The sequence below is a fragment of the Microtus pennsylvanicus genome, chromosome 1 (genome assembly GCF_037038515.1).
Source record: "Microtus pennsylvanicus isolate mMicPen1 chromosome 1, mMicPen1.hap1, whole genome shotgun sequence".
Lineage (NCBI taxonomy): Eukaryota > Metazoa > Chordata > Mammalia > Rodentia > Cricetidae > Microtus > Microtus pennsylvanicus.
Genome location: NC_134579.1, coordinates 174,034,452 through 174,059,096, shown reverse-complemented (window position 1 = coordinate 174,059,096; position 24,645 = coordinate 174,034,452). Strand labels below are relative to the sequence as shown.

Genomic DNA, 24,645 nt, shown 5'->3' with positions numbered 1-24,645 from the left:
TGTCTGCATCACACCACTTAGCAAAGCAACGACAGAAGCTTTCTTACCAGGGTCTCGGACCTGTCCAGCCACAGACTTTTGAATGGGTTTACAGTCTTAAATATAATTTCCTTCCCATGGAGAATGTTCACAATTCCTTACAATGAAAATGTTTGCTTTCATAAGCGTGGGCCACCTACTGGGGCCTATGCAATAAACAAGCAAACAAAAAACTAATAGTCGCCTGGCAAGAAGACGGACGTATGAGGAACTCGATGGAAAAGGGATTATCTTTTCCAAACCCAGTCAGAAAGTGGTTACCTCATAACAGACGTGCCCTGACTGCACCAGTGTGCTCACCTTGCCTCACTGGTCAGTGTTGCTGCACACAGGACCCACGGCTGAGGAAGACCGCTAATGACGATTCCCTCAGCTGCCTGCGTAGCACCTACTTCTGTAAGGGTGGCCGGTGGGGAGGAAGCTTTTCACCCAGTTCCAGCTCGATTTATCTTGCAACTAAGAGGTATGTTTTTTTTTCACCAATAATTCCTGACTAGGATATCTTAGTTTTGTTGAAAATCCAACAGCAATTGCTTTAGGACTTCAAGAACCTCTATGATTCATAGGGAGGTAGCCCAACCTTGGCTATTTTTGTTTAATAACTCATGGCTTCCAGTAACAGTTTTATCCAGTCACATGGGGATACAGTCCTTTAAACTTGTTTTTAAATTTACTTATTTAGATTTGTGTGTGTGTGTGTGTGTGTGTGTGTGTGTGTGTGTGTGTGTGTGTGTCTGACACAGCAAGAACATGGAGGTCAAAGGACAATTCTGGGGAATTATTTCAACTCTTCCACTTTATGGGCTCTGGGAACCAAACACAGGTCAGGATCCCTGTACCCTAGCACCTCTACCTACTAAGCTATCTTGCCAATTCTTTTTTTTTTAAGACAGGCTTTCTCACTGAATACACTGATGGTTAAATATACTGCATATGTACAGTGTACATGCTGCTCATTACATTCTTCTCATCCCTGTCACCCGTAGCTGAGAGCATATATATATATATATATATATATATATATATATATATATATATATAATATTGGACTTTTATAAGGCCCCTACTCAGCTGTCTTTTGGAGAAAATATCCTGCTCTTATCTTTTTTGCGTAGCCTTGAACGGCTGAGCCATCTCTCTCTCCTGCATAGATGCCATTCTCTTAATAAACAAACTATCTCAGTAGATTTAGTGAATTATTAAGGACTCTGACCTCAGAGCCATTTCCCCATAATTGCCCAACTACCAGAGATCTTCCCACTTCAGGTTCCAAGAACAAATATTGCCTTGGAAAGCTCCCGCCCTGATTCTCTTGGGTTTTCTGGTGCTGTCTCCAAATGGTTTCCCTTGTCTATTTGTAAATGGCTGTGAAAGGAAAGACCATTTTCTGACTGGTGGTTAGGAAAAATAATATTCCTTTTCACTTCTAGTTTAAGGTCTTATTTCTGTAACTGGATTAGAAGCTCTTATAAGACAGAGACTCCAGCATCTCCTGGGTCCATCTTAGCAATTTAGAGTTTCTCAGGCCACCTTACTCAAGGAGGCTGCTGGGCCATCTACGGCAAGACTCAGCTATGTTATGCCATCTTTGTAAAGGACTTGTTCAATTGTGCTTCAGCTACGGCTGCAGGTAGTTGCTTGAGAGGATTTAGGAGGTAGCTATTACCTTCCCTGGACCCATCACTCCAGTTTCTATGGCCTGAAAATGTGTCTTTAGAAGTTGCTTGCCCACCTCTTGTGCACACGCGCGCGCACGCACACACACACACACACACACACACACACACACACACACACACACAAGAGGAGAAAGGTGGAAAGAGGAGGCTGATAAACTTAAGAAACTGAAATGCTGAAACTTTCACTGACAGTGAAAGACTATTCCTCTGTTCCTTCCCCTCTTCCTTATACAGCCCTCCTGTAAAGCTGTTCCCCTGCCGTGGCATGTCTACTAAGAAAGACCAGAGTATCCAGGTGCCACCTCTGCAGCAGAAAAGTTAGCAACCATCTTTCCTCTGTTTCACAACAGCTAACAATTAGAAAAATATTAGTCTGCAGGCAACCACCCTTCTTTGAATTTACAGCCAAGTTTGGGCCAGTCTCAACTCCAGTCAGACTCTTCTCCTTGCAGAGACTAAGTAATATCTCCTAGCTATGCTGACCTCTGCGTCTGTGGAACACACACAAACACATTAACTAAAACAATTTGGCCTGTTACCTTGGGTTCAGCTTGTTATCTACTATGCAAATCACACTTTCCTTCATCCACAGGGGTTACGGTATTGGAACACGGCTGGTAGAAGATTTTTTGGCTCGATCCTGTGTGAGAAGATGCCACAGTTATTCGGAAATCATAGACATAATTGCCCAGGTAAATACTGGAGGATGCAGCCATGGGAGCCCTGCTTGTCTCTTTTTTTGCTATTTCTTAGAGGCACAAGGCAATGAGGAAAGGTCAGACTCTAAAGTCTTTAGGTCTCATCATCTGCAGGCCAAGCCTCCAGTCCAGCATCTGGGCTCTGATATTTTCCTTTCTGCTTCCTTCTGTAGATCTGAGGTGGTTCAGGTTCGGAAGCCCCAGAGGACTTGAGCGTCTAGAAGACAAGCTAGGCCCCTAGTAGGCTGAACGTGGGTGGAAAAATGAGACCAATTAAAAAAGAGCTGTCAAAACTGGTGATGGGAGGATGATTCTAAACCACCTAAGAGCTGCCAGAAGTTCACAGTCAAGTCGCTTCTGCCTCTGCAGAAGAGGGGAAGAATATACCTTTTATCCTTTGTCAGTTCCTAGTTTCTACGGACATTTTTGCAGGCTGTTCTCTGCTTCCCAGCCGTGGGCTTTAGCTGTTGATTTCTTTCCATTGGGGATTCTGTCCATTGGTTGTATTTCCTTTGCTTCCTTTACATAAAACAAATCATTGGCAAGAGCTTTGTGAAGGCAGATAGAGTGTTATGGGCAACCTTACAGCAGCTGTGCCCCAAGCCAGTGCCTGGTGTGGAAGGGAGTAGCGTTTCCTAGCGTCAGAGGTTATGGCTGGAGCGTTATGTCCCTGAGACAAAGTAAAGCTTCCTGTGGTTTACGTGCTATGTGATGCAAACTATGTGCCGCATGTGCTAGAGCCTCGCAGTTGGCGATGTGTGGAAGACAGCTTGGAATCATCCAGGAATAGCCTATCTTTCTTAGAATAACACATCTTAGCCAGCGTCCTTTCATCTCACACCTGTGGTTATCAGGCTAGTGTTGGTACGTTGTTAGCTAGTAAGTCCTTGACGACACAAGATGCGTAGGAGGTCTTGGTATGCTGCCGAATCCAGCTCACACAACAGACCTACTAAGCCGGTTTCCTCCTCTTTTCCACTGAGACCTGATATTTACATACACGACAGAACTGACTCTTCACATGAATGACTGCCACACAGCACTGGCTCTATGATTCTTATTGTAGGCACTGCCTTTGGTCCTTCAGTCTGAGAGCATCCTCCTGAGAAGGCAGAACTGGAGTTGATGGTTGCCATTTTTCAAATAAAAGTTCTAGAAAGAATATGATGGAAATGAGTAATCTATGTGAAAAGGTAAACTTTCAAAACTATAATCCAAATGAAAGTTGGTTCCACATTATTATTATTATAGTGGTTAATGAATCATGAACCTGAGACTAGAACCCAGCTGTCTTCCAACTTCAGCACAGTGAATTTAACACTCCATTAAGCAGGCTATAAAGAACAGAAAAGAAATCCCTTTCCATGTTTATTGGCAGAAGATAAGCGAGATCCAGCGGCTGTGTTGTGTGTGTGCCCATTTGTATGTAGGAGCACATGTATATGTAGGCATCCATGCATAGAGTCCAGAGGTCAACCCCAGATGTCATTTTTCCTGCCGAGATGGGGATCCCGCATTAGCAGGGAATGCCTCCATTTAGCTAGGTGCCCTGGCCAGGGAGCTCCAGGGATGCCAGCCTCATCCTCTGCAGCATCTGGGATGCGTGCTCTCACATCTGCCTTTTCACACGCTGTCACGCCTGGCTTTTTGTGTGGACACCGGGGATCCAACTCAGTTCCTTATGCTTGCATTGCAGGCACTTGGTCAGCGGAGTGTCTCCCCAAACCTTGAAAACAGAAGTTTTATAAATAAAATAACTTTTCACTAAACAAATTATATATGTCTGGGGAGGGGTATACTCTAAAAATACTTGTCATTTTAATGTAAATTGAATACTGTAATTATTATACTAACATATATGGCCTTGTTTATTGTAGTCCTGGTGGTAGCTTCCCTGTCCTTTAGAATAATGTCACTGTATTGCAGTAATGATGATTCTGATTGCTTTGGATATGACTTCACTTGACCTAGATCTGAATTCATCTCATTGTCTTATATGTGCACATAAAACTAAATATAAAATAAAACAAAAACAAAAAAACCAAGCCAAACAAAAAGAATATGGGGAATAAAATCTCTCATATTTAAAGTTGTTTGTTGTCTGAAGAAGAAAATAATTCTAAAAGCTGACATGCTAGTAGAACAGTAGACATTTTAATTTATTCTGGATCTGTTCATATGATCTACACATTTTATTTAAATAATGTAATGTACTCAAGTTTAAAAAGACATATTTAGTAGATTAATTTAAAAATCAGTTAATAGCAATACCCATTTGGGAGTGGAGGTTTGTGTAAACTGTTATTGAGAATCAGGGATTATGCACTGTTATGCACTGAAGTACTGGAATGCATCTGATCTGTGCTCAATACTTGAGGGATACAGGGGGATACCAAGAGATATGGGATACCCGGAGATACTGGGGGATACTGGAGAATACTGGTAGTTGGTTTAAGTGAGCTCCAGTCTGATCAATGTAGCAGCACAGGGCCCTTCCATTTTCTCCGGGTGTTATTCTTAGCTCTGTGACTCTAGGGTGCTGATCCCGCCTATTCATCTGAATCGGAAAATCAAAAGGAAACTGGGCTTCTCTAGTAGGAAAAATAAATCCATGTAAAACCTTTGAGAGAGGTGTAATGACATAAACTGTATCCCAGCATTTGAGAGGTTGAGATTTAAGGCCAGTCTAAGCTACACAGAAATCAAAGCTAGCTTGGGCTACGGAAGGAGATGCTGCCTCAAAACAAAGCAAAACAAAACAGAAAGAAATAACTTTTCCTAATCAAAATTAGACTCCAAAGGAGCCCTAACAAATAATTTATGAAAGTTATTCTTGGAGGTGGCTATAGCGACGAAAGCCTCCCACGGAATGGTCTTGTTACCTGTGCTCTGGTCTGGGGAATGTTGTCTGTGTGCTATTGACTACAGGAAGATTACAAAGGCAAAGCCCAAAATAACAATTCCAGTACAAACTATGGTGCATGTTTGGTAGTTTATGTTTAGGGGTCTAAGCCAGAAGTTGGTACTTTTCAAACTAAATATTAGTTGGAAAATGAGGGGTGGGGATAAAAAGGAAGAAGGGGAGGAAGGAGGGAGAAGAAATGAAAACAAGCTTTCGTTGAAGGCCTTTGGAAGAGAGTTTTTCTCTAGCAGGGAGGGGCGTGGGAATGTGCCTCAGATGCCAGGCTCTCTCAGCCCCTTTCATGAGCATCTGCTGCATTCCTACCTGGTGGTGAAATTAAACAAGAACCATTTTAATGTACTAGGTTAGAGAGGACTGGTGGGAAATGTTATTCCGAGAGTGAAAAAGAAAAGAAGGAAGGAAAGAAATAAAAAAGAAAGAGAAGAAAGGAAAAAGAAAGCAAACAAAAACAGAGAAAAGGATCCACAGGCAATTTCCCCACTGTGAAAGCATGTTCCGTTTTTAGCAGAAATAAAGCAGCTTCAACAGAGAGCAGCTTCTAAACCACATCATTTTCCACAGGCTAGACACAAGACTGTCCTGTCTAAAATTAACAACGTGTAGGATGTCAGCTTTCTGTCTCTGTCTTCTCTAAATGTTTCAGCATCTTCTCAGCCATCCTGTCATGTGTAAACTCTCCTCTTCCATCTTCTGTCCTCAGTGTAGCTGCGTTTCCACTCACGCACAACTTTTCTTAACAATGAAGAAACTTGTTGCTATTTTCATAGACAAGCAGCTGCCTCCTGGATACCTCTTCCTTCCAAGGCCTGATTTCTGTTTCTTAATCAATTTTACTTGGGGGGGGGGACAGAGAGAGAGGAAGGAGGAGGAGGAGGAGAAGGAGGAGGAAGAGAAAGAGGAAGAAGAAGAAGAAGAAGAAGAAGAAGAAGAAGAAGAAGAAGAAGAAGAAGAAGAAGAAGAAGAAGAAGAAGAAGAAGCAGAAGCAGCAGCTCTTACCTAGGGTGATGATGTCACCTGCTTCTGGAGCATTTTGACACACTTGCAAGGTCAGGCTTTAGCTATGTACACGCCCACTGATGCTTCCCTTATAATTAGCAGCTTTCATTAAAAGATCTGGCCTTTGGCAGCATTATCTCTTTAACCCTGTAAACTCTCTTCAGAAGAAGCAGGTGGTAAATGTGGCTGAGTCAGTTTTAGAGAACTGGGACAAATTCAGAGGGCATTTAATCATAGCTTATGCCGGGAGAGCACAGCAGAGTCAGGAAAGGGAGCAGGGGTTGTCTTTTGCTTAGCTGACCTCTCAGACCGAGCACCGTGCAGAGCATTCTGCCCCGCTAAAGTGCTGAACATCTGTATCCCTCAGCCTGCACAGAACCCACAGCAGCTGTCCTGGTTTCAGAGAAAGGGAAAGAAAGGATACATTCCAAGCGAATCTGCTAGACAGAGAAGTGTACCTCCGGACACGAAAGTGACATCTCTGCGTGAGTTAGGAGAAAGTTGGGTGAGAAAAAGGTCTTCTGAATTCCCTGCACTGTTCTGCCCTTCAGAAAGGAGGCCTGAACGGCTTCAAGTCTTAACAGCATTCTCTCTTTCTCTTATTCTCCTCACTTGGGACTTTCCAGAGGGAAGGTCATCCATTGCTAGACATCAGCTGCTTCTCAAAGTTTGCCATCTAGTGGCCTAAAGAAAAATCTCCTGGGTGAGGAGGATAACACATCTTACACTTTTTTTGTTTAAGATAATAGGCTAACCCTAAGTTTAATTTTCTGCAACATTAAAATAGACCCAGTTTTAAAATGTGACTTTCACCTGCAAGTTTAATTTCTTTATTTCATCCGAGTATACCTACAAATAATTAATCTAGATGCTTTCATAGCCATATGTCCTAGCTGCATTCTTTGTCAAGTTAACACAGCTAGAGCAGCAATTCTCAACCTGTAGGTCTTGTCCCTTTAAGGGTCAAACGACCCTTTTACAGGGGATGCCCAAGAACACTGGAAAACACAGATATCGACATTACAATTCGTAAGCAGTAGCAAAATTACAATTAAGAAGTAGCAGTGAAGTCGGGTGGTGGTGGTGGCTCACGCCTTTAATCCAAGCACTCGGAAGGCAAAGTCAGGCAGATCTCTGTGAATTCTAGGCCAGCCTGGTCTACAAGAGATAGTTCCAGGACAGGCTCCAAAGCTACAGAAAAAACGCTGTCAAAACAAAACACCAACGACAAAAGAAGTAACAGTGAAAATTAGGGGGGTTACCACAACCTAAGGAATTGTATGAAAGGGTCACAGCATTAGGAAAGTTGAGAACCACTGGTCTAGAGTTATCTGGGAAGAAGAACCTATGCTGGGAAAATGTCTCCAAGATATTGCTTGTAGGTCTGTGGGGCATTTTCTTATTAATGATTGGTGTGAAAAAGCCCAGTGCACAGTTGGCACTGTTATCCCTGGGCAGGTGGTCCTAGAATGAATAGAAAGGCACGCTGAGCAAGCCAGTAAAGTGTGTCCCTCCATGGTGTCTGGTCAGTTCCTGCCTCCTTCCATGAGGGACTGTGATTTAGAAGTGTAACCCAGCATACTCTCTCCTCTTTAAGTAGCTTTTGGTTGTTTTATAACAACACTAGAGACTGAATTAGGCTTCCATGGCCACCACAACACAACTGTAGATTTAATAAACCACAGATCAAAAATCTTAAAAAAAAACAAATCAAACTGTGTCAGTACTGGCTAACGGATATTTATTTATGTAGCACTTACATTGTAGTAGATTTTAAGAGTGGCCTGGGGATGATTTTAAGGAATAGGAGGATGTGCATAGGTGAACAAATTATTTGCTGAGTCTGCTCGGTATCCATGAGAACCCTGGAGCCAATCTTTCTGCAGATACCATAGGACAGCTGTCATTTCCAGTGGGTGTCAGTAGTACTATAACATGGCATTGGACAAACTTCAACAATAAATATTTTCTTCATGAAAGTTCAAGATAATGCTCATCTGTTATTTATATATTCCCTACAAGACCCTTGTAGGATTGTTATGAAAGAGCATGAATCATGAGCCAAATGGATTGAGGGTGTAACTGAGATACGTATTATATTATCAGACACACATAAGAAAAGCTCCCTTAGAATTTAATTTGTTTGGTTCCTTCTACTGCTATTTTTGTTTTTTGCTTGTTTGTTTGTTTTGTTTTGGCTTTTACAAATTGTTTCTTCGAAATATGGATTTGAAAGTTTTTCTTATTTTAATTACTCTGAGACTCTAAATGAAAACATGTAAGTTGCAATAGAACGAGCAGAGCTGAATTCGGTCATTGCAAAGCAACATTAGGGAATGAATCTGTTGCTTATGGGTTACATATCTTCCAGTTTACTGTAAGAGAAAGTAAGAAATACAGCCGTACTTGGCTGTGCTCTCGTGACTAGAAACACTTCCTTAGTGACACAATATATATTGGGTGCACAAGCACATTTATTGTGAGACCTTTTAATTGCTCCAAGAAGCTAATTAGAAATTAACTTGATTTTTGAAATAAAGGTGTTTATGCAGACCAGGCTTGACCAGGACTAGCATCGTATTTTAGAAAGTCCCTTGGTGCTGGGATGCAATATCTCCCAGCCTCTGTGAGCCTTAGGTTTGATTCATTGCACGGGTGCTCTGAGTGCTAACTTAACCATGTCCAGTAATGGAGGGATTAGAAGAGAGGCCATATCCTGCTTAATCATAAGCCTGCTGTGTGATCTCCAAGTTACTCAGGCTGTTGGAGCTTGTTTTCCTGCTTGTCAGCGGAGACCTCTCTCTGCTGTTAGCCTGATGACCAGAGAGTTTTTCCTTAGCTGGATTCTCTGAATGCCTGCTTCTGGCATATATCTGATTGATGCCAACTTCCAGCATGTACCTGATTGATGCCAACTTCCAGTATGTACCTGATTGATGCCAACTTCCAGTGTGTACCTGATTGATGCCAACTTCCAGTGTGTACCTGATTGATGCCAACTTCCAGCATGTACCTGATTGATGCCAACTTTCAGTATAGCTGATCGAAGCTGACTTCAGTTACATATTTGACTGATGCCGACTTCTGGTACATATCTGATCGAGGCCGACTTCCGATACATACCTGATCTAGGCCGAATTCCAGTACATATCTGACTTTGTTAGGGAAGGCTTCTGAAACCTCCCTCGCAGCATCCACATTGTTTGGTTACTGACTGTATTTCTCATTGCTTGGCCTTGAACAGGTTCTTTTCATTAAGACAGTTTTTACTATCGGATGAGGGTCAACATGATGGTTTCTCTGGGGTGCCATAGACAGAAATTATCATTTGCCAGGGTAATTAATATATCTTCATGCTGTCATACTAACAATTTTCCTAATTAGAGAAAAATTACAGTGTAAAAAGACTGGTTTAACTTGAAGCTTTGATCTCAGGCTTAAAATATTAAACCCTAATATACTGTACTTGTTGAAAATGCCAGAAAGAAGAAAAAAAAGATCTTTTATAGTATAATTTGAAATTAATTAAATATATGAGCAGTGACTTTTTTGGAGAGTGATATTAAAATCAATGAAATAATTGAAAAGAAATGATTATAGGAAGCAAGGTAAGGATGTATAAGCAAGAGAGGAATCTACATAGTGAATGTGGTAAGCATATGTTCTAGAGAGTGGTCCTCAACCTTCCTAATGCTGCAACCCTTTAATACATCTCCTCATGTTGTAGAGACCCCAACCATAAAGTCATTTCATTGCTGCTTCATAATTGTAATCTTGCTACTGTTATGAATCATAACATAAATATCTGTGCTTTCCTATGGTCTTAGGCTACACCTGTGAAAGGGACAGTCGACCTCACGAAGTCAGGGCCTGCAGGTAGAGAAACCACTGTGCTAGGGTAGAAAGATGTGGGGGACACACTCCAGAGAGGAGTCTGCATAGCAGAAGAATACTCTTCCCAAGTCAAATTGTTTTTATTTTTAAAAAGAAGTTTGTATAAGACTGCAGTTGGATCTACATATGAGAATCGTAATAAATTACACTAGTCATATTTTAAAAAAAAACTCTTATGACCTGAGGGCATAACACTTTCATGGCCACATCTACAAGGAGAACCTTTGAAGTTTCTTATTCTCAGGCTGCCTTAGAATGGGAATGGCACCATAGCTATCTACTGCCAAGCCAATCAAAATTTGAAGATTGAGGCTACAGCCCAGCAGTAGAGCATTGACTTGCATGCCTGAAGTGCTGGGTTTAACTTCTATTGCCAGCAATAAATAAATAACAGACTACTCAGAAACTGTTATTTATTGCTTTAACAGAAGTATTGAAAGCAGATGTTATGAGGTATTTTTGGATAGAAGAGCCATGGATGGAAAGGCCTCAGCATTTTTTGTTGAAATGCTAGGAAAGGGGACCCCAAACCATCCAATGATTCCATCAAGATATGATATACATATAAGATATATATATACATATATATATGTATATATATATATACACACACACACATATATATATATATAAATGTTTAAGCTGTCTACAAGGATTAGCTACCAAGGAAGGAACAACACATATCAAAGACCTGAGGGGTAAGACAGAATATACAAAGAAAAGACACAATTTGAAGGAAGAAAGCTTGAAGCTGAAATTGGGGTGAAGAAAGGAAGATTCGACCACAGGCAGTAGAAAAGATTGCTGGGTGTTCAGGAGAGACTGATGGTGGCTATTGTGCATGACTTTCCTGGGGAGACATGAATGAACATATGTCCTCTCTAGATACCATCCAAATGCAACTTCGGGAACCAAGGCGTTTATTGGGGTATGGGTAAGAGGTTTCTCAAAGGAGCATGAGTGACTTGGGCGGCTGCATCATGGAAGAGCCTACCCCAGCATAGGTGATGCTCCTGCATGGCTTGCAGGTAGCTACACCACTGAAGGACGCAGCCTCCACATACAAGGTAGTTTCTGCTTATATATATCCCTGGGAAGGGACCTCTTGAGGTTGCTCAGTCAGAACTTTCTTCTGCATTTCACCAGCCTTGTGAGCCTCTTGTAGGAAGAAGTGTTTCAAATCCAGAGGAAACAGCTACTTAACAGGTAGGCAGGGAACTCTAAGGCCAAACTGTAGGACATCCTCCATCAAAAGTCAGTGGTCTGAGGCTGGCATTAGAAAGGGGAGACGTCCCACACACTTCCAGTTACCAGGGTGGGTGCCAACCAAGAAAGGATTAGCTAGAGCAGGTGCCCCTCCATCTGTCCCTACTGTATCTTCTGCTTGTAACGGAGGCCTGTGTACCTGTTCTAGATGGAGCCTCACAGAGCTGTGGAAAGTTGCTCTTGTGGTCAGAGGCAGTTGAAAATGCAGAAAGCATGGACCAAGCTGATGATCAATATTTCTATAACCATTGCTATGGCACCTGCTACTTTTGTGGCCTTATGTTTGACCTCACCCTGACTAGTTCATGCCTTTCTGGACAACTCAAGCTAGGTGGTGGGAGGAGCAAAGGAAGCCACATTTTTTTTTCCTTTTCCAGGAACCTGCCCCTGAAACAGGGAGGCCAAGGTGTACTAGTCGTAATCAGTAAACTTTTCTTTAGAAATCAGGAATTCTCATGAAACATTGTGAAATTTGTCAAACATAGCCACTGCCTCTGGTATCAATGACTTTCTCAACTCAAATAAACAACTGTAAGCACCCATGCTTACTAACTGAGCCAATATCACCTGATACGGCTATGAGAAATGAAATCAGGTCAATTTGAAGGGAGCCACAGCACAACAGAGGCTGTGACAATTTTATTGAGAGCAATCAGACTGTTTATACCTTTATCAGAAACATAATACAATGTCAATTGCCAGGATTGATACAGTTGTAGTTGCTAGGATACAGTGATGTTTGCAAGCCACACAGGGCACACAAGATTAATGTCTAAGACCAATTGTCCTGTCAAATTTCCATGTTCCTTGACTTGTAAGAGAACATACAGAGAAACACAAAGCAGCCTGTAGTGGTTTGAAAGAAAATGACCCCCCCAAAAGGAATGGCACTATTAGGGGGTGTGGCCTTGTTAAAGGAAGTATGTCACTGTAGGGGCACGCTTTGAGGCCTCATACATGCTCAAATCACACCCAGTATCTCAGTCAACTTCTTGTTGCTTGTGAGTCAAGATATAAAAACTCTCAGCAAATAGCACTGTGCCAGCCTGCATGCTGCCTTGTTTCCCACCATGATGATAAAAGACTAAACAAAGGTTTGTTCTTTGATAAAAGTTGTTGTGGTCATGATGTCTCTTCACAGCAATAGATACCCTAACTAGGGCACAGGCTGAATGCTTCACTGCCTAAGGGAGTACATTAGTCTCTTGGTAACTGGAAGGCACATGGTGCCCAGAAGTGATGGACTCCTAGCCTGAAAAACCTATGAAGTGTGCCTCTTAATTAAGGGGGTTAGGCCAAGGCAACTCCATGATTCCGAAAGGTGACCAATTATCTTTCTAAATCACTCCCATGGTTATTAATTCCAATGTCCATTTTACTATTGTTAGAGGTCCGACTACATGGTGGACTGGCCAAGAACCCCAGGATACCGCTGACCGAATCATTTGTAGTCTTCTCTCTATAAGACCAAAGACATGGCTTGCAAGAAACTGTGGCAGACAGTGCCCATAGCAAGTGCACTTTGAGCTTGGGATCAGACTTAATGATTGTGTGAGTGCATCATAGACTTTTGAGTCAGAGTCACCTCCTGAAGTATTTGTCTGTTTCATGGTGGCCAAAGGATGCAATGGAGTTTGTAGGGCAGAAGTTACAGCACGGAGGCATGGAAGCAAAGACCCACCTTAGAAGGGGAAGCCATGATTCCCTCCTTAAACACCTTCACCATGAAAAGAGAGCAACACAAATGTACATTTTAGCCTAAGGTTTTAACCAGCCTGAGAAATAGTGATTTTGCTTTTGATCTGCCACAGGTTCTCTGTTTATTAGTTTCTTTCCTCTGTATTTCAATTCTCCATCTTACCAGAGCAAAAAAAAAATGTCTTGGGAAGAACAGAAACAGTTGATGCAGTGGTCAGGTTAAACGTCCCAGATCCTCAGCAGGTTGATGTGGAGGATGCCCTGAGCCAGGGAGGCTAGGCTAGGCATCAACGTGAGAGTCTGATCAAAGAAAATAGCTTCCCAAGTTATTACGGTGCATGTAAGCTTTAAGTTGCCACATTATTGTATTGTCCAGTGAAATCTTCCATTTCTAGGCAATTTCATTTCTCTGTTATATGAGTCAGCTTTTTAAAGGGAGGAAATTTTCCAGCATTGCTAGGGTTTCACCTGCCATGCCAAACATTATGGACTTCATTAACTGTTAATAATGTGAACTAAGAAAAAAGTGGAAAAGCCACACACACACCTATGCAGGGTATCTTTTTTCCTGTTTTGTCGACTGCGGTTTACATTCATCTATAGTTGAAGATCACCACCCTCTCCTGTTCTACCCTAATTCTTACCTCTGATCTAAGCAATATTTGCTACATTGAAAGCCCAGTGCTCCAGACATACCTGGTAATTCATGGTGACAAACCACAGCAGCAAGATTTAAACTAGAGCAGAATCCAGAGAGGAAGGGATCTGATTCTTATTAAATAATAGACAGTGAATTCATCTTGATAATTTTATCAAAATGTTTATTTTTACCACTGCCATCTCTATGACTATGGAAAATTACAGAAGAGAGAGGGAGATTAATTCCTCTACTCTGAGGTCATTCACAATTACAAAATGTAAACATTAAATAGGTAATTATATAATTACTAATTATATTTCATGTTATTCTGGAAAATGTTTGACATGTATCCTAAATGTAGTAGGTAGACTCCTCCCAGTTGCTAGCATTAGGGCTTTTCAGGTCATAAGGCTTACTGAAAAATATTCTGGGATGTGAAATTCAGGCCCCAAGAACAGGATTGGAAAACTGATAGATCAGTTTTATCATCTTTGTGACTTCCTGCATCAGTTCCTTTCTGTCTCGGTGACTGTTAGCTTCTTGTCTCTTCTTGCAGGTGGCTGCTAGTATTTTCCACCTTCCTTCTTTCTTCCCTCCCTCCCTCCCTCCCTCCCTCCCTTCCTTTCTTTTTTCTATGCTTTTGATGCTGCACAGGATTTTCTGTCTTGTATCTTTTGCCCAATCTTTTTCTTTAAAAAAAAAAAACCTGTATGTACACTTGTGGTGTGCATGTGTGTGATGTAAGTGCTGAGACCCATGTGGAGGTAAGAGGCCCACTTTGAAGAGTTAGTCCTTTCCTTCAATTGTGAGTTCCAGGTTTTAAATTCGGGCCACCAAGCTTATGCAGCAAGAACCACTCTTTTCTCTGGTTATGTTTGCCCAGTCTGTCATCCACTGCATATCGCATGTTTGGAGGTCTGAAAAGAACGTCTCTAATCTGCCCGTTCAATCACTGGACCCCTGGATAAAGTGTTATGCTGGGTCATTTCCAGACTCCTAGGGAAACAATAGACCGACTGCCAGACTCTCAAATGTCCACAGGAGCCCATTAAGAATGACCACAACGGCAGGAGCATGAGGCGGAGCATGGCATCATAGGAATCCCTCAGAAATAGTTCTTGGGTATTAAAAACATTCTGAGATTTGCCAAATGGAGCAAAACCATTGGTGTCTCCTTCCTAGGAAATAGTAAAATATAACTCATACCTCCTCAGAACCCCCTGCCCACTTTATTCATTTCAGGGGCTGTTGTTTACTTCTCTTTATTTCAGAGGCTAGACTTTGCAGGGAGCCTTAGTGTAGCAGGTGGCATTGGCGCTTACCATGAGGTATTACAGTGGAGAGAACTGCCCTCATTATGTGTTTTGCAGATAATAATCAAGTAAGTAAATCTTTAAAAAAAAATGCTTCCCCTAGGAAACTATCCAAGCGAAACCACATTGTTTGTTGAAAGTAAGTATTTTAGACCATTAGTGGGAGTGAGTGGACATTTCTCAGAACAGTCAAGTCAAGGCGATGCCGTGGGAGCAGAGAAGCAGACAGCCTCCTAAGTCAGGCTATGATGCAGGGGACAGGCTGGGTTCTCTCAGGAGTTTAGAAAGGAAGTAAACATACAAGCTAGCCCTGGGCCTCTACTTCTGTGGAGCTTTTCTTTGTTTCTCTCTCCTTTTTTTCCTAAATGTTTTCCAGTCCTGTCTGTGAGTATTCTGCTTTTTATTTCCCCAAATGGTGTTGCCTGAGATGACCTGATTTTTTTTTTTAATGTGACTAGGAAAACTGCCCAGATAAAAAGAATTTGACCCAGACTACTGAAGTCACAAACATCATCATATCTGAGGTTGTTTAATTTTTTTTGGCTGTTGTTTTTGTTTTTTAAGCTATCTTCTTAAAATAAAAGGCCATTGTGCCATATACTTCTGCGTTTTACTTACTCTCCTTTAAAAAAATTTATATTTGGCTTCCTTCCCTTTCTAAACAATTAGATTTTTTTTTTAATGACTTACCATGAAAACTGCTGTGTTTCACAAGTCCTGCTTCCTTCTGTTACCCAGCAATTGCACTGTGCTCCATCACTGCCCTGTAGTCCAAGAGCAGCCTGTGTCTGACCTCTGGATAGTCTTTCTTTTCTCAAGATAGGAATCTTTATTTCCATTTTACAGCTGCTCGCTACTCCGTCCTAATTGCCTCCTCCTTGCATGCACTCCCTTGCACTTGTGAAGCATGCATGCACACGCATGCGCACACACACACACCTTTTCTTACAACACCAAACTAGACCACTCCATGGGTAGAAAGAAAAGCTTCTTGTGGGAATCAAACTGCCAGAGAATAAAGGACAACACCTTGCAGGAAAAGCTTTGTCAGTTATGCGGACCCGTAGCAGCAGTAGGAGGGGTGCAGGCTGGAAGAGCCTGGGAGCTAGCATGGGGGCTCTTTGGGTCAATCAGAAACTAGAGGCCCTTGGTCTAAAGTGGTTGACCACTGAGGGCAGATACGGAAAGTAATGGCCTTCCTGACACACTGGACCCTGTCTCCTGAGATTCCTGAGAAATGCTGAGTTTAGGTTTCTGTTCACATGATAGCAGTCCTTCTTTCTGCCAGTCAGGGTCCTCCCTGGGTTGGTCCCAAGCTGTCATTAAGACACTGTCAGCAGCTCTGCCATTTGGGATGGTTTGGACCCAAGAGAACCTCTCTCTTTCCCTGCTGTTTCTGCTCCTTTCTTTGTTAAAGTCTGTCGCTGATGGATAGAACTGATTTTTTCCTGATGATTTTCCCAAAACATGACCGTCTGCCGTCACGAGCACATTATTGTGGCTGCCTAGCCATCAGTTTCTCCAGGTGATAATGTGACCTCTGTCTTCTAGAGGGGACTCTGGCTCCCCCACATAACTAACTACCTAGGGCAGATATGAACACAGGATGCAGAACATTTCCACACAGATGGGACCTAGCCATCTTGGGAACTCAGTGGTCTAGCCACGACAACCTGCTAATGAGGAGGATGGGAGGAGTGTGTACCACGTATTTCATAGAGTTCAGCCCAGATCTTAAATTATTTGGATGTCTTGCTACTATCTTATATAAGAAAAACTTTTGGATATTATATGCTGTTCCATGCACTTCCCATGAAGCCTAAGATTGGAATAGAAAAATGAGACACTGGAATAATACCAAGAGTTCTGAGTATAAAACCCAGGCGTTCCTTACCATACTTGGAGCTGAGGACTCGGGGAGTAGGGGTGGGAGGGGTAGAAATTAATTTGTTAAGACAGAGAGTTTGTACAGATGTGGAGAATGCAGGCTCACAGCAAACTGGATGGAAACTGCAGGCCAGGCCAGAGAAAGCGCTTCTCAGCACAGTGCAGGCAGACGCATCATGTGTGCCCCATTCTAACCCTGGGCTGGGTTCCCCGCTTCCTCTAATTCTTCAGCTGGAAAAACTGGACGCTAATGAAATTAAGTTTAAGCTTAACATCTTCTTTGGCCACCGCTATTTGGCAAAGCCTAACTCACAACCTAAATGAGCTGTTTGCCTTTCTTCTTCTTTTTCTTCCTAACATATATTAAAATAAGTGGGAGCCCTTGGTAAACGGGATTGAATTCCATAGAAGTCACAGCCCAACATAACACAGCATTCCAGAGAAGGTTGGCATCGGAGTTAGCTAAATGTCGGGCCGTTTTTCTACTTAACATTTTTGGGCAGAGAAGAAAGGGGGTAGAAATAAATTAAAAGGAAAGAAAAATTCTTTGCGGTCATAAAATTTTCAATATTTTAAAAATGGTAGTATTAATAACCAAACTGTCTCATAAAATATTTTAAGAACTTTTACTATTTAGGCTAGAAATGTCGTAGATAGGTTATTAAAAAAAAGAAACTTAAAAAAATATGTAGCCACTTAAAATTTTCTCCCATTAAGTAGGAAAAAACCTGTTATATAATCTAACACACACTTGATCTGCTCTGCTGTACACCTCAGGAATGGGGAGAAGAGATCTGTGGGGAACTGTTTCTTGTGGGAAATATGTGTGCAGGCGCACTGGGCTACAGGTCTTAGAATTCAGATTTAGGAGGAACCCAGAGGCCATATGAGCAGCTTCATTAGAGTTCCAATATGAAGAAAAGGTGCCTTCAGGGAAATTATTTTTAAACTGTAAGGATTGTGTTTGAGAACAATGTGTTTCCTTTGATCCCAGAGAAGTATGTGCTAAGGCCTGATGGTCAGGGAATTCTGAAAGTCCCTAAAGAAAAACCCCTGCTTCCTTTCACCTTATTGAATAAATGTCTGTCCTCCCCTTCTGCTTGTGATCAGGTCTCATAGCAGTAAGTCAGGCTTCCTCCCAGCTTCTGTCCTTGACTCTATTACTAAATACTCAGTGGCAGAAGTTTTAAATGTTCCATGCCAGTGTCTGTAAACTAGGCTGCCTCATTCTGCATAGGGGCCTGTTAGTGTGACTCATTTATTCAGTGTGCCTATGGTATGAATGCACACGGACACATATTCATACGTCTTTGTGCATGCATGCACACCTGTGAGTATGTATGCGGAGGCCAGAGGACAACTTAAGAGTCATTAGCATCGTTTTTCCCAAAGGGTCTCTCATTGGCCTGAAGCTCCCCGAGTAGGATAGACCAGCTGGCCAGCAAGCCCCAGTGACCTCTTTTGTCTCTACCTCCCCAGCTCTGAGACTGTATGTGCACCACACTGTCTGGCATTTTTATGTGGGTTCTGGGGCTCGAACTCAGGTCTTCATGCCTCAGCAAACACTTTCTCAACTGGGCTATCTCTAGCTACAGGATTTTATTTCTTTGTTTGTTGTTTATATAAATATAATGTTTAACTTCTCTCAAATTCATTTAAAATCAATTCAGGGAAGTCAAATCTTTACCTCTAAGTCCTTAGGTTTTCTAGTTGTTTGTTTTACATTGAGCCTGAATTATAATTGAAGTCATTACACAAAGCACCTGAACTTATGTAAACACAAGTGTTACAATGCATGGGAGCCTTCATTAAGAAACTGGAGCAAAAGGATCGAATACTTACATACTAATTAGACAAGAATAGTTTGTTGCCAAAGAGCAAGAGAATTAGGCAAGGAGGCTGGGAGGGGATAGCTACATTAACACAGTCTGTAGTTTTCTCTGTCTCCATCTTGTGTTTAGGGATCCCATCTCCTGCTTTTAAAAACACCGTGGAAAGTCAAAGTGGCGTTTTGTCTCTGATATGCAGGTACCATTAATTCAACATGCCACAGTGACACATTCGGGGAATATGGCTTAGCCCCAAAATCTTTTAACCATACCTACGCCTGTGGGTTGAAAATAGTAACAGCTTTGGAAGCATTGCAACAGGGTAGCTATTTATAATGAATTTATCAAGAGAAAACTATGGAGCAAATGTTTTGAGAAACAAAACCCTGCAGAGTTTTCTGCGCATAAAGAAGCAGAGACACCTGGAAGGCCAGCTGAATTCCGGGCCATCCCGGCTTGTCTGGATTTCGAGTTGTTTCAAAAGGAAAACTTGGTCCAGACGTGCCCTGACCTCTCCAGGATCTCCAGGCAGTGGTTCTTAACTACAGCCGCCCTATAAAAACCCCCTGAGTATAAAACCCCCTTGAGCATTACAGAATGTTCAGTGCTCGAAGCTAACTTTCTACCAGTTAAAAGATGGTCTCTCAACAGGACAAAGGCAATAGAACATTTAAAGGACCCCTTGTGTTTTTAATGAGTATTTGTGTTTAGAGCGACCGTGTCCCGTGTCACTGTGGAGCAACTGCTGTAGGGTGAGGTGGACCTTTCGTTTCATATCCTTTCAACACTTCAAATAAAATAATAAGATACACTGAAGTTAAAAAGTGAAAGCATTCCAAAGATGTGACACAGGCTGAAGAGCTGGGTTAAAATGAAGCCCGTTCTTTCGTGCTCCTGGAGGTGGGCGGATCGCAGAGAAGGAAGGACAAGAGCCAGCACTCTCTATACATTTGCTCCAAGATGATGGAAACCGTTCAAGCTCGAATTCAGAAACACATTTTAAAAACGGCTTTGCTTCCCATCCCGGGTCAGTGAACTTCTGAAAGTCAGCCAACTGTTTAAGGAATAAAACTTTTGTTAAGCCCTGATTGCTGTCCCTTATGTTTCCTCCTGCCATGGAGATCCCAATGAAGCCCTTGGGAGAAATAACCCTGTTCTGTTTAAGCCATCAGAGCTTGCATTATTGCAGATGCACATTTCTTTATGTTAACATCTAGGGCTCAAAATGTTTTTACAATACAACCTATCACCATGTTCCAAGACTTAGGTTATATACTCTACCAAGGATGAATACATTTTGAAGTTTTGTCCTTACAATCATTTGTTAGCACCAGGTTCTCTTTTGTGAAACCAGGCTCTCTTTTTTGTCCTCATCTTTGAAATAATCTAGTGAATGTAATTAGGTAAATTAATTAATTTTCTCTACTTTAATCTTTTTTCATTATAATTTACATAGCATTATAATTTGTAAATATTTTTTCTTGATACTGATATAGCTATAGGTTTAGGAAATTATGAAAAATGAACTGGTGAGGCAGATAAAGGTAGCTATATAAAATTTAAAGTCTAGGGAGAATTCTAAACTTTTTATGAACTTCCTACCAAAGCAAATTTTATCAGTTGTCATTTTTAACTAACAAGAATAAGCAAGCTGAGACTATGATCTCATTGATATAGTGGAAACAGACTTGAGCAATAACTGTCCCAAATGTCCAGACACTGAATGCAGAAGGGTCCAGTGCTCCTGACAGAGGCCAAGACACTTGAAGAGAGACATTTATTCCCAGAAACATGTCAGAAAGCCACTCTGGGGACCCGTGTGCTATTGCCCATAATTTAAGGTGGCAGATTCAGAGATGTACTTATTCAAGATCTCCACATTATAAATGAGAACACGTGCTTTTGATGGTAGCTACATGAGAAAGCAGTGTGTGTGTGTGTGTTACCAGTCAAATAAGGGTTCAAATTCATTTCTGATACCTCAACAATGGACTAGCCATGTTAACCTTTTTTAATGTTGATGTGTTTTATAAAAAATGAAAATATTAATAGTCTTCCCCACAAGTATGCTTGAGAAATTTAGGTGAGACAAAAAAAAATCCCAGCACTACAACATTAGCTAAGTGTTAAAAGTGAATTTACTGGAATACCAACAGGAACAGAGCCATAGTTTGGTTCTGAATCCAAAGAAAGCAGTTCTTGAGAATGATACAGAGCAAGAGCATAAGGAGGGGACTCACCAGTTTCCTTAAGATTAAAGAAGATGGTTCTTCACAACAACAGAGCAGAACTTGTCCAGCAACTCTTCCTATCTGAATTATCAGATATTAAATATGAAAGGTCACCTTCGAGAATTTAGTCAGATACTCTGCTACTAGCAGGAATATATCAGGTGCAGAGTCCTAATGTTTCTTTCCCGGACTTTCCCCCAGGGATATTAGGGACTCTTTCCTAAAGGGTCTGTTTCCAACAGCAACAAATACAAAGTAGGGTCATCTAAATGGGAATTCGTCTGGTTGTTTCCTTATTATATTAATTACTTGCCTCATTTTTCTACAATTTCCCGTAAACCCGATTATTGTCGGGTTTCATTTTTTGTAAACAATACTTCCCAAGTAGTATTCTGTGTTTAACTCTTATCTTGCATCCCAAGATACTGAGTGTCTGCTTGCTGTTTTTGAGGATGCTAATGTAGATTGGAGGCTTCAAGTTGCATAGAATTAGGCTCTTATTTTCACCTAATAGACTAGAACTTAATATTTATTGTCTACATCCATTATGTCATTAGGAGTTGTAAAGGTTTCTCTTTTCTAGTTCTGAAAAGCAATCAAAAGATCAATAAGGGGACACAAAATGGCATGAAATAATAGCTTTCAGGTACTCGGATAACAGACCCTTTGAAGATGTAATGGAAAGAGACACAATTGAGAATAGCAGTGAAGAACACCGACAAATAGATGGTGGGAGAAACTTATGAGAGATAAGCTCTGAAGCATCAAGAGTATCCTTAGACAAATGGAACGGCTCCCGGGCTCTTGGTCAGGCTGATAGAACAAAGATGTTTGAGTGAGTAAGTCTGCGGCAGAATCCAAAACTATGAATTCTATCTAGTCTTCTTCCCCAGAATGGCTGGCTCCTCACATTGGAGCCATCTCAAATTCCCCAAATGCAGTCATTGACCCAGTGACATCAGCACCGCCAGAGAACCTGCTTGCTTTTGCCTCTCCCTAAACCTCTTGATTCGGACACCTGGAAAGGGAATCCAGACCGCTTTACTTCACCAAGCCTTCCAGATGATTTCAGCATGAGCTAAGTTTGAGAACCGCTGTTCTAAGATCAAATTTAACTCGCATTGGCAAGCCTTCGTGCTTCCAGTCCAGACTCGATCCTGCAGATGTGGAGCCCGACTCTAACTTGTAACATGCTCCCCTCTGGAAGCTGATGCTGCGGGTCTGAGCAATGCATGGATTAGCAAGATGAGGGTTAGTCCATCTGTTCCAGCTCACTCAAAACCATTCTATCCTGTAACCTCCCCCGTGCTCATTTTTGACCCAGGTGTTAATGATAACTAATAGTTTAGTGTGTGAGTCCTCCCAACACTGTGTTTACTTCAGATGGAATTTAACCCGAAGCTCTATGTTCTTTTCAGCTATAATTTAACCAAAAATATTTTGAAAATGCATTTCAAGCTTTGGTGGAGATATTTTGGAGAGGCACTAGTTCATGTTTTTAAACCATGACACGTAGCTATGGTACTACGTCAAGAAAATGTCAAGAGAAAAGCAAGGGAGGATCTTTGTATAAATTATATTTTGTGGGTTTTTTCTAAGTTCATACTATGTCTTGTTTCAGGTTTCCCTCCAATTTAGTCGCTTAGCACATTAAGTATTTGCTAGAGCTCATGGTTTTCCTGGCTCAACAATCTGAACAGGACACAGTCCCATGTGGAGTAGCTCACATGTGTAGAAATGGCTTGTACTGGTTTGGTGCGGGTCTCACATCGCAGACGTTTCAAAGCTTTCTGATCATTTTTTATGCCATGCCTGCTGTGTGAGAACCAGACTTTCCCGAAGGTCTCTCCACTTACTGGCTTGCCGGCTGATCTCTAACGACAGAACCACATTCTCCTTTCCCTCTGTTCCTTTCTCGACACTTGACTAACTTGGGTTTCCTACATGGTGGCTGATTTTGACAGATCATTGGACACTGCGAAAGATGAGTGAACAACCTTAACACCTTGTATGGGCCCAGCTTTCATATCTATTTTTTTTTGTCTGAGGAGGGGCCTTGGATCAGGAAGTTCCATCTTTTATCTGGAGTTATCAATTCTATTTCATTTACCATGTGTGGTGGTTAATTTTGGATGCCAACCTGATTAGATTAACACTCATTTAGTAAATCTTTATTTTGGGGATATGTCTATTAGGGTGTTTCTGGGTAAAGGTAGTATTTGAATTGGTGGACTGGATGTTAAAGTCCTCCCGCACCCAATGGGAGTGGGCACCATCCAATCTACTAATGGCTTGGAGAATACAAAAGAGACAGGTGGGGGATATATTTGCATTTTCTCTCCAACTTTCCCTTAATTAGCTTACTGTCGATCTCTCTTTACTCCAAGTTCTCTTCTGTCCTCCTCTTCATTACCCACTCCCATTCTTCTCACACTGAAAAACTGGTGCAATCTTCTCCTGCCCTCCAGTATCAGAACTCCATCTTCTCTGTCCTTTGGCCCCAAACTGAGTTATAGCATCAGCTCCTCTACTTCTCAGACCTTGAGCTTGAACTGAACCATATTGCCCACTTCTCTAATTCTCTAGCTTGAAGATCAGAAGTTTAAGGTCAGCTTTGGTGACAGTGACGTGGGGAGTCCAGTGCCAATCTAGGCTACACGGCACAAACAAACAAACACCGTTGTTATTTCTTCCTACCTATTCATTTAATGGTATCACACTGGCAACTTAAAATTGCACCAGTGCACATGTCAAATAGTTCTAATTAGAGCTTTCCCCTACCTGGAGACATAAGGTCTGGACATAAGTCACTATTCGAAAACCAGATGGTATTGCAAATATCACACATTCATGCCCCTGTCACTACCATGAATTCCTTGAAAACAGTTATGTGGATAGTTTTCAAAACCCCAAGATCCAGTTACAAGAAGAAAAATGTATATGGGGATATATGGAGTGGGCCAGACAATGAGATTTTCAAAGCCCCAGGTTATTGGAAAGTATGAGCAAACGAGACACAGTAATGAACAGAGCTTGGATTTAGCCTTAATGTTTTTCCTAATGAGTTTAAGGTTATAAAAGAGAGAGACACTAGTCTTGCTCCCAAAGAAACTAAATATCCTCTAACTCATACCACAGAAGACAAAGAGGGAATGTTGGGGAAATTAAGAGATCTGTCTTAGAGAATTCAGTAACCCCAAAGTCTAAGTCTGATAATACTACTGTGCTACAGTCTGCACCTGTAATGTCCTGCAAAGGCCCGGGAAAGGGTTGAGCTCCAGTTTTTCATGGTTTGGAGGCGCTGTTGGGAAGAGGTGGGGTGTAGTGGGAGGACTTAGATTATCGAAGGCATGCGTTAAGTGGGAACGCGGGAAGCACAGCCCATCGCTCTTCCTCTCTATTGCTTCCTGAGGTAAGTGGCTTTGCTATGCCATGAACCTCACATGATGTGCGACGGGGCCACAGGCCTGAGGTGGGACAAGCCTGTCATGAATGCTAACTCCCGAGATCATGAGCCAAGACAAGCCTTATGCTTTTGACAGCTGACTTATC

General features: G+C 41.8%; 1 protein-coding gene across 1 annotated transcript in view; it reads left to right on the top strand.

Moving 5' to 3' along the window:
- Trappc3l (trafficking protein particle complex subunit 3L) overlaps positions 1 to 24,645 on the top strand; it is a 45,466-nt gene that overhangs the window by 4,648 nt on the left and 16,173 nt on the right. The window contains exon 3 of the mRNA XM_075959226.1: positions 2,311 to 2,410. Coding sequence (XP_075815341.1) covers positions 2,311 to 2,410 — 100 coding nt within the window. The remainder of the gene's footprint in view (positions 1 to 2,310; positions 2,411 to 24,645) is intronic.